The 13,560-nt window shown below is 37.1% G+C and overlaps 1 protein-coding gene across 1 annotated transcript in view; it reads right to left on the bottom strand.

The window, feature by feature from the left end:
• etfdh (electron transfer flavoprotein dehydrogenase) overlaps window positions 1-13,560 on the bottom strand; it is a 17,161-nt gene extending 3,601 nt beyond the window's left edge. The window contains exons 1-11 of the mRNA XM_032554910.1: window positions 13,357-13,560; window positions 12,152-12,310; window positions 7,447-7,676; window positions 6,665-6,746; window positions 6,130-6,248; window positions 4,641-4,718; window positions 4,029-4,175; window positions 3,747-3,887; window positions 2,358-2,501; window positions 1,665-1,833; window positions 226-408 (exon numbers count right to left, since the gene is read on the bottom strand). Of these exons, the coding sequence (XP_032410801.1) occupies window positions 226-408; window positions 1,665-1,833; window positions 2,358-2,501; window positions 3,747-3,887; window positions 4,029-4,175; window positions 4,641-4,718; window positions 6,130-6,248; window positions 6,665-6,746; window positions 7,447-7,676; window positions 12,152-12,310; window positions 13,357-13,387 (1,483 nt within the window). The 5' untranslated portion in view covers window positions 13,388-13,560. The remainder of the gene's footprint in view (window positions 1-225; window positions 409-1,664; window positions 1,834-2,357; window positions 2,502-3,746; window positions 3,888-4,028; window positions 4,176-4,640; window positions 4,719-6,129; window positions 6,249-6,664; window positions 6,747-7,446; window positions 7,677-12,151; window positions 12,311-13,356) is intronic.

Below are 13,560 nucleotides of genomic sequence, written 5' to 3'. Positions count from 1 at the left end.
AATGTCTGTTTTATTTATTGACTTTGTGTTGGTTTTTGCATTTTAGTTTCAGAAAAGAGAAAACACATTTCAACAGTTTCTCTGTTATAGCTTTTATGTCTTTGCCCGTTTCCTCTTATACAGTTGAGCAAACATTAGATTTGCTGCCATCAAATATTCATAGTTTCATCAGTAATCAATTGGATAAAGTCTGAAGTTAAACCCACATAAAGTGGCGCTCCTCACCTCTGTGTTTGAGTGTCCAAGGCTCTTTTCCTCGTAAAATCCAGTAGAAAATGCCGGTGTACACCATCCCACCATAAAGGCCAAAGTAGTTGTGGAAGGACGGCCTGATGTTTCTGACAGCGTTCAGCTCTTTCCACACAGAGGAATTCTTCAAGTTGTCACTGTATTCAGGTATGTGAAGCCCTAAGATACAGAAAAGGTTTTAAAATGTAGGATCTCTGTTTTTGTGACAATAAGGAATGAGAACAGCTGCAGATTTGAGGGAAAATATAAAACAAATTAAACAACCAACTAGACAACCTTTTCTTAATAGGTAAAGTCTGTTAGAATCAAGTTAAAGTTGGTTAATTTATTCTCCATTTCATTTGCTTCAAAAGTCAAGAAGTCTGAACTGGAAATTAAATTACAACTGAGCTGAAAATGTTCTATTTGCCAGATAGAATCCAGTGTGTTTGGTTATTCATTGACAGCTGGTAGCAACTCAGGCCAATAAATGTGGATTTTAAACACTAATGGAACATAATCACCAGTAGACACTGAACAGTTTGCAAATGGGTAAATTAAGTGCTAATAAGTAACCCCTACATGCAGAGCAACCATACTGAACTCTGACCTCAACAGAAGGAGTTCCTGATGCAGTTCCAACCAGGAACTTTCTCAACCCCTTAAACTTTGATCCATATTTTGTCATGTATCATATGCAGAACAGAAAAGTAATTATATTATCAATTTTACTGTGAAATATTCTGTGCCACACTTGAGTATTTTTCAAGTTGACAATGCTTCACTCTCAAAGCATATGTTGGACCCCAAAGCTACCCGTTATTTTTCAAAGTCTTTGTCCAGACATTTTTTATTGATATTTCAGTTGTTTGATTGATGCACCTGCAGTTTTAGACGTTTAGTTCCAGTTTGACCGCTGCCGTCATGTTACACTTTTCCTTTACAAAGTTAACCTTCTTAACGTTTCAAAACGTTCTGCTTTGAAGAAATATTTGTAGTTACTGTATATACACTTAAAGACAGAATAAAATATAGCTAACAAAAAAGGTCATATGACCTCTGAAAGTCCAAGAAAAAACAGTGGTTTATTGTCAAAACTAAGATATGATTGTGCAAAACTACTAAAGCTGTAAATTTATTAAAGAAAATAAATCGTCTTCAAAGATACATCTCAAATTAGCAAACTGTCTAAATCAAGTATTTATAAGATATGTAATATTCAAATTTTCCCAAATATTTAATTTTGGAGTTTTATTAACTGCAAACTGCAATAATAAAAGAAAAAAAAAATCAGAAAAATGCTTGCTCAGGATGAAATGACAATGAGTTTTTCATTTTGAATTACATTTCTGCAAATGGCAGAAGCAGAGAACCCACTGGAAGTTGCAGTGAACAGAAATGAATTAGGCCTGAATGTTTAAGTTGAAGTTCCACACCTGCAGTCTCTGAGTCCAGGTTCTCTGCAGTGACTTTAGGGAAAATGGCTTCAGCAGCCAGGATGCCGCTCTTCATGGCCGTGTGGGTTCCTTTTATCTTTGGGACATTCATGAACCCCGGGCTGCAGCCAATCAGCAAACCTCCAGGAAACGTCAGCTTTGGGATGCACTAAGGAAGAAACAACCAGAAAACAAGAGTTTTAATCAGCTGTCATTATTTAATCATCATCTTACAACACCAGAAATCTGCTAAGGCTCCTCATTAGCAAGTTAAAATAGTAATATAAGCCTGAAAATAGGAACTAATAAATTAAAGGCTGAACACATTTAAAGCCTAGTTTGATTAAAAACTGGGCTCAGTACAATAGAGGAAATGTATACAGGGTCTGTTTATTTTGTTACAATCTTGCAGCAACGATTCTGTGTTCTTGCTAAATTTGACCTTATTTGCCATTTTGCAGATGGTTTTAATCAAACACAGAAGCACTAAAGATAACAAATCCCCAAAGGAGAAACTTTTCTCCCTTAATCATGTCAGTACAACTGCTTCCACCCCCAAAGTCTCAGCAGGACCCAGACTCTGACATTTACACCAGATCAATTTGTGAAGTCGGGAGAAGTTTGATTTAAAATAACAATCACCTTGTTAAGGGCAACCAGAAGTAGCTTTCCTCACCAATTAAAGCAACATACCTGAAATCCTCCCTCATTTAAGGCTCTGGCTCCGTAAGCAATCCTCTGGCCTCCCTCCAGCGTGGAAGCTACGAAGGGGTGATGCTTCCAACGCTGAAACTCCCTGAAGGGGCTTAAATACGGATTGGAATAATCTAAACCAACCTGGAATAAAATAAGGGTATAATTAGCAGAAGAGCAGCCATAAACCTGGATTCACAAACCTCTGACAATCCATCAAGACTTTCCCTCATTTTATGAATTTGAAATATCTGAAAAAGCAATTTTCAGGCTTCCCACAAATCCTTAAAAATTTGTAGGCATTGAATAGGCATTGAATCATTAATCCAAAAATAAGGCCTTAATTGGTATTAACATGTCTTAAAATTGTTACTCGTAAATATGGTTTTATGATAGTAATTCGTCTCATATTGAAATAATTGGTAACATTTAACATAAGTTATTAGTAATTTACTAAAAGGCTCTCGATGTAACATAACGTGATCCCAATAGCAGAACTAATCAAAGCGACATTGTTGCAGCCAGGACTCTCAGAGCTGATGCACGCTGTTCATGTAGCATTTGGACCCCAGGGGGCAAACCCCCCCAAAAAACAAACAAAAAAAACAATTGTCTGTCTAACCAAAATATATTTCTGCATGGCTGAGACCAGTACCATAAATGCATAGAATTTTGTGCAAGAATTATTTCAAAGACGGCACAATGGAAATCAAGGCAGTGCAGCCACATGTGGGAAGCGTAAAACGAAGCCTGAACATCAAGCCGCCAACAGACGGCAGTCATTTCTGGTTTTGCAAGCATGTTGTTTTAAGATACTTAACTAGAGCCCAAAAAACCCTCAAAAAAAACTAAAACACTATTAAAACTGTAGAGTCGTCGTTTTTAATTAATAGTCATCTGCCATTTGTGTGTTTCCAAGTTTTCTTTATTTTTGGAAAGTTTTTCCAAATTTGACACTTTTACACTGGACCAAAAAGTCATACATTTGTTAAAACAACATTTGGGTCAAATTGGTGGTAAATGGAGTTGTTTTTCCCCCTATTTGTGTCTATTGTGAAGTTAGTCTTAAACTTTATTTCAAGTGGCATTAAAAAAAAGTCTTACATTTATCTTGCTTTAAGCTGTAAGAACCCTGAATATTAATCTTACAAAAATCAGAATGTTTTTTAACAAAAGGTAGGCTTAATATAACTACTTGATGCTTTAGTTATAAAGCAATATGCAGCAGGTTCATTCCACAAAGCAAATAAACATTTGCGACATTACCTCCAGGCAGTATTGAAATACTGCGCCCATGAGAAATGAATGCATCTGATTATCCTGAGATTTTTTTATTTATTACTACAATAAGGTTCAATTTTCATACACACAAGATGTAAAAGCACTCACCACGAAGCCCAAGGCAACTAGAGGCTCTCCTTCATTCAGGTGATACAGGAAGGATCCTCCGTATGTGTGTCTGTCCAGAGGCCATCCAACCGAATGCTCCGTTCTGCCTGGTTTCCACTTCTTCTCATCAATCATCCACAGCTGAAAAAAAAAACACATTATCTTTACACTACGCAGTTCATATTTAATCTTTCAAGCAGAATTATTCACTTAAACCAGTTGGAGAAAAAGGGACATTAACCTCAGTGATCTTTTTAAAAAAAAAATCAGTCTGTTAATTACCTCCTTCAGGCCGATAGCGTAGGTCTGGGGTTCACAGTTCTCCCTCAGGTTGAATTGCTTATAAAGCTGCTTTGCTAAATGGCCATGGCAGCCCTCTCCAAACACGGTGACCTTAGCGTGGAGCTCCATTCCTCGCTCAAAAGTATCCTGAAACGGGGATTAAATATCGACAAAGTTGTGTCAAACACAATGAAGCATCGGGAAAATTACTCACAATTTTTAAAACAACCATAAAAATTTTGACTGATCAACAAGGAGAAGCAAACGAGATGCGTTCTTTTCCAACTAAAAATCTTTGGCAAGCATTTGTTCCTAGGAACGAGCTATTAAAAATAAAATCTCAGATTAACTTTTTAATATCAAAAATGATTAAAAAAATGTTTCTTCTTCTTTTTTCTTAGAAATAAATTAAACTATGATTAAATTAGAAGGTATGACCTGAATTTAGCTGAACTGTCACTGACTTATATTTTGGTAACATTTACATGTTGCTTTAAAATGGTTTACACTGGGGAAACATCAAAGGTTTCCGCATTTAAACTGATTGACCATTTGCATAAAAAACATCTCCTAAAACTCAAGAAACTATTTTATCTCCTGCAAGTTCATTACCTTTGGTGAGCCATCCTTGGCTATCCCCACATCATTAGTGGCGATCCCTTTAACACTTCCGTCCTCATGTAATAAAACCTGAAAGTAAAATGCAGAAATAGAAACAAAGGATGACGGCTGTCTTTATACAGCTGCGATTACATGAAAACACAAGGAGGTGTTTCTGAATATAGCTTATAAAGTCAACTCTTTAAAGTACACAATGAGGAAAGAATGTTAATATTTAATCTGCAGAGCAGAATATTTTGTGGGCTTATTAAACAAAGTCATAGCAGATTTACATTTTTTTATATTTCTTCAGGGTTTGTTGGATTTTCTTCAGGCAGGTTTTCATGGCTCTTCCTCTACCGTGTTTCTCCAGCAGTAAAATGCTGCTCTGCCAGCTTGAGATCAAACGAGTGACCCAGTCAGCAGATCATCCCACCTCGTTCCCTTCTACATCTCCTGGGCTGCTTTCACAGTATGCTTTGAATCAGTGTCCATCCGAGTGCAGGAGCGTCATTCATTCAGCTGTGCTGAATCTGGCTGGCTCTGACAGCGAGTCCCTCCAGAATTCATCTGCCTGCTTCTGTCAGATGATCAAATACCAGCAGCGACTGGGCGCCATCTGGAAGCCGTCCTGACCCGTGCAATCACTGCCTCCATGTTGGGGTCTACCGTTTCAAGCCTTCGCTACACTTTCATCTTCCTGATCTTAGTTTCATCAGAACAAAGAATACTTTACAACAACCAGGCTGACATTTTATTGTTGAGTGTTTTCAATCTGTATGATACAACTTATTCTGTTGTCTTTGCTTCAACTAATAATTTATATAAAAATTGTAGAGATTTGTTTTAAATAAAACTTGAAATGCAGCACTTCAACAAGATTATCCGAAACAAAACGAAACGGTGAGAGAGCTTAAAAGACCAGAATAGAAAGAAAAATGAAGTAAAGCAAACAGGGTCAAACACTGGCAACTTCACTTCAATTCAATATGGGCAGTCATGTAGTCTGAAGACCCCACCTTGAGCTTCTCACTCACTGTAACTGCAAAAATACTTGACAAACTATTAAAATGACAAGTATAAATATCATAAGAGATTATGAGCTTAAACGTACATTTGTAAATTAAGAATACTGTAAAAACAGTGGGCTAGCCAGTTAGTGTAAATTGTTGTTAAAGGATTCATGTACTACCTTCTTGAGACAGAAAGACAGAACTTAAAGAGCAGCTTTGAATTATTATAAATATAATTTATTAAACTCTGGAAAGTCACTTAATTATGTATAAGTTAGATGTTTTAATTTTATACTAGCAGAGATGTCCTGGAATAACAGGATTCTACAAATAACCAAAATAAATCCGCTCTACGTTTATAGGTAAATTACATTTAGGGGGGAAAAAAACCCAAAACATATGAACAAAATGGAAAAAAACTGTTGTAAAACATGTAATAGGATAAAAATATGCAAATCCTCTTTGATCAAAGGAACTGAAGATCTCACCTCAGCTGCAGCGTAACCGGGGTAAATCTCCACTCCCAGCTCCTCAGCCTGCTCCCCCAGCCAACGCACAAGGTTTCCAAGCCTCACAATGTAGTTACCATGGTTCTGCATGGGCAGTCCTAAACACATTCAGATAAATCACAAAACATATGCAGTCATGTTGGATGATACATTGGTTTATTCCAGAGAAATCCTCCAGACAGCATATTTTCAGCTCAAAGTGCTCACGGCACCATGTGGAAAATATCTTCAAGTGAACCAAGTCAAATATATTTATAAGCTGCACCACTGAAGAATATTTCATCTTTTGCACATCAACGTAAATGCACAGCATCAAGACGATGCACACAAATTGTAGTTCAGACAGAAACATTGAAATTGTAGGGAGTCTCTTCGTGTTACACAGAACTCACAGAAATAGCCATGAATCTAGGACCGGCCCCAAATAAACATGAATAAAACTCAGATTAGTCATGTCATAAACAACAGGAGTGTTATAAACGTCCTAACCAAGGAGCCTAATGGAGGTTTTTACCAGGCAGTATGGGGATGGGGATCCTGTGCTTTTCTGTAAAAATGCTGAACACATCTTCTGTCACCGGAGTGTGCAGAGGGGCCTGAGGGAAAAAGTAAATACGTTCCTGAATACATTTTACACTTTACTGATACATTAACAGTTTAATATGCTTGCCAGTATTAGCATGACAAAATGCACATTAATCGGGTGAGGAATTAATTACAATATGTAAGTGACTCATTTAACAACAGTATTTGACTCTGTAAATGAAGAATGGAAAAACAGGAGTTTACAGAGGAGCCCCCCCTTTTAGATTATTTTTCTGTGGAATGTTAACTTTAAATCATTTGTGAAATATTTGCATATTTGTGGATTTTTTCATAGAGAATATCTTAAAATACAAAGAAAATGGAGATTGTGAAGCTGAAATTTCTAGGAGCAATGCTAATTAACACGCTACTGGCTGGCGTTTGCAAAGCAACCAATCCAGGAGTGTCATTTATTTTCTTTGGCACAGTTTGCTTGAACCAGAAAAACTGAGATCATTTTAATTTTATTTTTATTTTGTCCCATTACCTGGACGATTTCACTCTTATTGTGCATTTAGTTAGACAGTTGGATAGAAAAATATGTTAAAATAAATCAATATTAAGAGTCCACAAAATACAAGATCTGATAGGTTCATTCCTAATTGATCTTGTTCTACAGAGGCCAATAATGAGCTCCACCTGATGTAACTTACTCCTAAATTCTTAGTGGTATTTGGGCAGCTTAGGGGCCACACATATTGAGATACTTGCCCCTCGTTCCTTCCAGTCAGGAAAAAGCTCAACCAGGGCGCTGGGCTCCAAACAGGCTCCCGACAGCGTGTGAGCGCCGATCTGAGGGGCCTTCTCCACCAAGCAAACTCGCAGTTCCTTCTCTTGTTCATTTGCAAGCTGCTTAAGGCGGATGGCTGCAGAGAGACCAGCAGGGCCGCCGCCTACAATCACAACATCAGCCTCATCCACAAACCTCTCCATTTCCATACCTGCGAGAGAAAAAGAGCAAAACAGATAAGGTGCATGTTTGTGAAGGTCTGTAACAACTACAACTACTGTATGTCTGCAGTATTGAGATAATTAGTTGGAGAATAAATAAGTAACTTAAAAAAAAAAAAAAAAAATTTTCCATCTGATTTCAGCCAAGATTCAGGATATAAGCCAGTCTGTAAACCCTCCCAAAAATCAGAAATAATAAATATAAAAGGCATGGAATTATTCTTATTTATATAATGATTTATTTGTGAAAAACGTGCAGTGCTTAACTGTTTCATTCAATTCTTTAAGACAACTTTAAGTTTTATAATGAGGCAGTTACTCAGTTTTACTGTTTTACTTCAGTTTCCTTTGCTTTACTGAATCTGAGTGCATCTAAGTAAGACTGCACTGAAGTCCAAAAGAACAAGGATTGAACATTGAACGGTTATCAGTTAGCAGAAAGGGCCAAAGGTCAATGTAAGAAAAGTGGTTTAAGTGGTGCAGAAACCAGTCCAAGGTGTAATCCAGAGTTCAACACAGTCTCACCACAAATTTATGACCAAGAACAGGTGAAACCAGACGTCACTCAGTAGAGGTTGGGATGTTTTGTTTGTTGGAAGCAGAGTCTCGGACAAGGAGAGAAATATTAATGTCGGCTTCATGGTAGATTTACGAATGCAGATTTTATGGCATTCTTCTGTTGATAAAACCAACAAAATTGAGATGTTGGAGATTTAAAACCTGATCGATAAAAGGCTAGCTGAGGATCGAGCTTATCGTTAGTAATCAGTATCTCCGCATATTGACAGTTGTTTAATATGTATGCAATTTTGGGCTCCATGACAAAAAGATTTTATTGCCGCCCCCGCTAAAGTTACTTAGCTTTCCATAACTAACTTTAACGGCTTGCAACTGCCTTGCTTCCTTTGGTACAATAATGGCACTAGCACAATATTCAGCTAGTGAATTATACATAAAACAGTCTGCTTACAGTATGCAATTCACTATTTGAAGCAACAGCGTCATTGATCCAGTCCTCAAAGTCGAGCTTTCTAGCAGACTGACTTTCAGTGGACAACATGGCAAAGACTGTGCAGTGTGTCTGAGACATATTGGACCTAAAATAATTTTTTTTAAGCACTTTAAGCTAGCTGAAAGCTCTCTCACCACCAGCAATGGTCACAGGCAAGGTGCAGATTATACATGAAGCAATCCAGACTTCTCAAAATATACTATGTAGTTGCATTTTGTTAACTTCATTTAGGAGAACAAGAAAGGAAAAGTTAGGAGCGAAAGTGGCAGCATACATCTGTAACTTACACGCAGGTTAAGGTAAGATACTCGCTGTTCAAATCGCCCGTCCTCCTGTTCAGTCAGGAGGCAAATTTTTATTTCATTTTATAAAGCTAAATTTCTGTTAGAAATAAATATTTCAGTTTTGTTGTAAAAAGAGCAAAGAGAGACAGAAATCCCAATAGACTCCCTGAAATGATGCTATCTGACATGTCACTTAACAATGTTGCTCACCTTTCTCACTGGGGCAGGGAGGAGATAGGATGGTAAGGGGGGTTAGGACTGCTGCTGACTCATCTGTTGTTAAGTGTGGTAAAAGGTACAGGGAGAAGTTAAGTCTATGAATATCTTTGTAAATATATTTCTTCACTGATTAAATGCTGGTGAAATGGAGGCCAACAGTACCAGGATTTCCCCAAGAAAACTTGCTAAGCCTGGTGGTCAGGGCAGTCCACCAGCGGCCCACCATGTTTTTGGTGTTAAATAATGTTAAAAGTTGACTGGAAAAATATATGATGTCACATCAGTCTCACAGCACACTCGGCATTAAACTCTAAATGCTATTGGTCTAGCTTTCCCTGGCCTTGTCCCCAGTTCATTGCTTTAACTATAAACCATTCTTTGCCATCACTGCTATTGGTGTATATAAAAAAACCCTCTTAAAATAAACCACCATCACTGAGCCTGTTGGGAGGGCAAGTAAAGCCTGGTGGCCCACCAGGCTTATAATACACTGGGGGAAACCCTGAGTAGTCTGTAGCTAAGCTAACTAAGTTAAAACCTTGATAATCATACACTGCAGTCTACCCACCTCTCTTGGAGAAAAACTAGGTTACAAATGGACACCCTTTCTTCTGTCTGTCTTCTTTTTCTTTTTTCTCTTTACTTTTTTGAAAACCTGACTTTACCATTTTTTCTGGCAGCATAGTAACAGCAACAAACCATTTCATGCACAGAGGAGTGTTAGCTTTTTGCTCTAGGAGAGGAAATCTAAATATTTTACAGCAAAAATACATTTAAAAAAAATAAAATAAAAATAATAATATATATATTATTGATTTAATCACTGACAGGGGCATATATATATTTTTTTATTTAGTTATTTTTGTTGTAAAAAAATTATATTTCCACAGGCTTCATTCCATAATGAAGCCTGTGGAATTGCTTCATTCCACAGGCGGGGTGTAAATTTGAACTGTTGATATTTATTTATGTGTATATTATAATTAATTTGTTACAAATAGCAAGCTGACAAAGAGTTATTTTTATTTTCTTTGTCTATAGCTGTGTAGTGCTATAGACACTGTGTATCTGACTAAAAAAAGACAATAAATAAAGAATAGGTGAAATAAGCATCAACCTTGGGCGGTATGTAACATTTTTCTAACCAATATTCATCAGTCCAACAAATGTCAATGGGCGGTATTCACGCAAGTGATATTTGGACATTGCAGTGTAAACATGCAAGCACTAATTTGCCAGTCTAAAACACAAAAGTCCAAAAATGGAGGAACTAATTATCAAAATAATAAATAGTGGCCTATTTGGGATTACTCTGGCTTTAAACCAGATGAAAGATGTAAACAAAGCGGTTTGTTGCTTGTGCTGACGTATCGTCTCATACATGTCAAACATGTATGAGAATTTAAGTTTTTGTGCATGCTACGTTATTACCCGATGGTAGATCTTCATCCACAAGCTCTAGAAAAGCTTTTCACCAGCAAAAACTTTTACTAAAATATTTGGCCACAAAAAGGGACATCTCTAGTGCATCTAAATATTTCTTAAAGTAAATTATGTTTCGCGACTACAAAAGCAGTCCTTCGTTGAGTTACCTCATTTTTTGGAGCAGCTTTTTGGGGGGAGTGAGGCTTCCAACTTAGCACACAGCGGTAGAATGGGCGCAGACAGAAATGGACTGTTACCTCAGCAAGGAGGTCAAAGGTCATGAAGAGGAAGATCCACTGGCTTGGTGGAAAAAGCATGAAGAAAAATAACTTCTCCCATTGATGTCAGAAATGGTTCAAAATTATCTGTGCATACAAGTCACAAACACAGTTTTGGAACGTCTTCAGCACCGCAGATAAAACTTAATAAATCAAAAAATTTATCTTAAAGCTTTATTTATAAGGATTATTTTCCGGTTTTCTTCTTGTTCTTATTCCGTATGGACACATTATAGTTTCTAGATTATTCATTCATTTATTTATTTTGAATGCACCAAGTTGCTCAAAAAGACCATAAACTGTGGCAGAGATTGTTTTTACAGAAGCACGTTTGCTATTTTGTTGTTTCATACATAGCTGAGTATGTAAAACAGATAAACACTGGAACGGCCTATAAACCTGGTTAAACTAGAAGAATAAAGCCAATCTTTGTTTATATTATTTACAATCTTTGTTGTAAATAATAGCCACCAATAAATCACTGCTGGATTTATTGGGTAGATACCCTGAGGAAAAATTATAAGCTTTGTTTGCAGTTGGAAGGAGTTTGTGTACACCATTAAAAACAGCATTATTTATTCTATGAGCTGCATCTTTAGGCTTCAAACAAGCATTGTTACTAATTAATTAACTAACTCATAGTCCCTACCCCCATCCAAAAAAAAAAACGCTCTTAAAATAAAAAACAAAAAAACAAAAGACCAGCGAAAGGCTCAGCTTATTGTCGATAGTCGACAATCATCCAACTTTAATAAGCATTTCTCCAAACTATGATTTTTTTATTTATGGATACACATTTCAATATTTATACAAAAAATTATTAAACGATCTAATGCTCTTTCATAGAGGAACAAGAGATAAAGAAGCTGATATTTACCATTAGCTCATTAGTCAAACTCTCTCATTGCATTGTCGGTTTCATAACAACATGCTGCTTGTAAAACCCAAACTGTTAAATTAAAACTGTGTTATCTCAATCTATCTATCCACATTTTACACTCATTATTTAATGCCTTTAGTATCTGCTGTGTCTACTTCCTTATAGTGTATTGTAAAACAATAAAGTCCACACTTATCTTGAAAAACAGATCAGGTTACATAATTAAACCAAATGACAATCTCATGACCCAAAGCAATAAAGGTATAAAAACATGAGATCCCTTTAGGTAAAAGGTGGATACCCGACTTGGATCAATGAAAATATTACAGGAGCTTTAATCATGAATACAGAAAATGAAAGGTCTCACCTTCCCATCTTGCATCTTTATCTCGAGGATGAATGGTGTAGTGTGTGGTGATGCGGGTCGTCGACACCGAAGAGCAGGTCCTCCTGTGTATACTAGAGTACAGTTGAGGGGCTGCAGGGTCTTTCTGTAACGTCGTCAATGCCCTGATACATCTGTGCGCTGCAAGAAAGGAAGCAAGTTCCAGTTCAGACCAGTTCTAACAGGTGGGAATGGGAGACCTTGAACTGGCTAAGACCAGGCTGACTTGATCCTCTGAGGGACACTGAAATCAGCTCCATGGGACAAATAAAGCCATCTATAGTTGTGAGGTGGCAGCATGTTGGAGTGTCTCTGTTATGTTTATTCTGATTTGTTGTTCTGACAAACTTTTGCTGATATTATTTTTGGGTTGAGGCTTTGCAGGGAGGGAGGAAGTTCAAGCCATGTAATTCATATGGTATGTTGGGCAAGGACTTCAACTTCTCTCTCCCTGGCTTTCTAACCACACAGCTAGATAGAGATTTAATGGGAACTGGAAAAAACAAATGAGATCGATTAGTATCAGCTCTGCTGTCAAAATACTGAGCTGTTAGCATGTCACAACAGTCTTGAGACTGGCATACAGCAACAGTCTTTAGTCAGAAGCTTCTTGAGATTAGTTGCAAGACTGACTGCTACCAAAGATCCTTCCAGCCCACAACATCAACATCCATATCAACTCTCTGAAGATACTTGAATATATGATTTATGACATTTATTTTTTTCTTTGTGATATATTATTTTTTAAAAATCTTTAAGCAAAATTCGTTTGCCTAAGAAGTGTCGTTAGCAAGCAGCTGTTTAAAAAGATGTAGAAACATCGATTTTGCATCTCCAGTCAAATGCACATTCTCCTGATAACTTTGCAAAGTTAATTAACACATATAACCTGAATATATATTTATAATCCACAGTAGACATTTTTACCCTACTTCCTGTGACCTAAATAACCGATTCAACTTTCACCTACATTAGCTTTGCGCTAGCAAAAATGAGCATGCTAAGCCAAGCTTTTTAAACGAAAACACGAGAAAATTAAAAGAAGCCAAACAAAATACATTAAAGTATCCAAAACGGTCAAGGAAGCATTTAGATGAACTTTTAAAGTTGATTCTTGTTTTATTTATTATTATTATATACAACTAAATCTCAGCCTGTTAGCCCAACGTCTAAATTAGCTTACTTACCTTTACGAGTGTATCTGCTGGCTGGAAACATCCTCTGTCCGCCAGCGCTGAGCCACCAGAAGACAGCGGCTCCTCTTCCAGAGTCAGAGAGCGAACAGCAATTCTGGGTTCAATTCGAACCCGGTCCAAACCTTACACAACTCCCAGCCTGGAAAACAAGTAGTGACCGCAGAATCTGCCTTATCAAACAACGTCTCATAACAA

This window comes from Xiphophorus hellerii, chromosome 23, assembly GCF_003331165.1.
Source record: "Xiphophorus hellerii strain 12219 chromosome 23, Xiphophorus_hellerii-4.1, whole genome shotgun sequence".
Lineage (NCBI taxonomy): Eukaryota > Metazoa > Chordata > Actinopteri > Cyprinodontiformes > Poeciliidae > Xiphophorus > Xiphophorus hellerii.
This window is presented reverse-complemented; position numbering and strand designations above follow the sequence as displayed.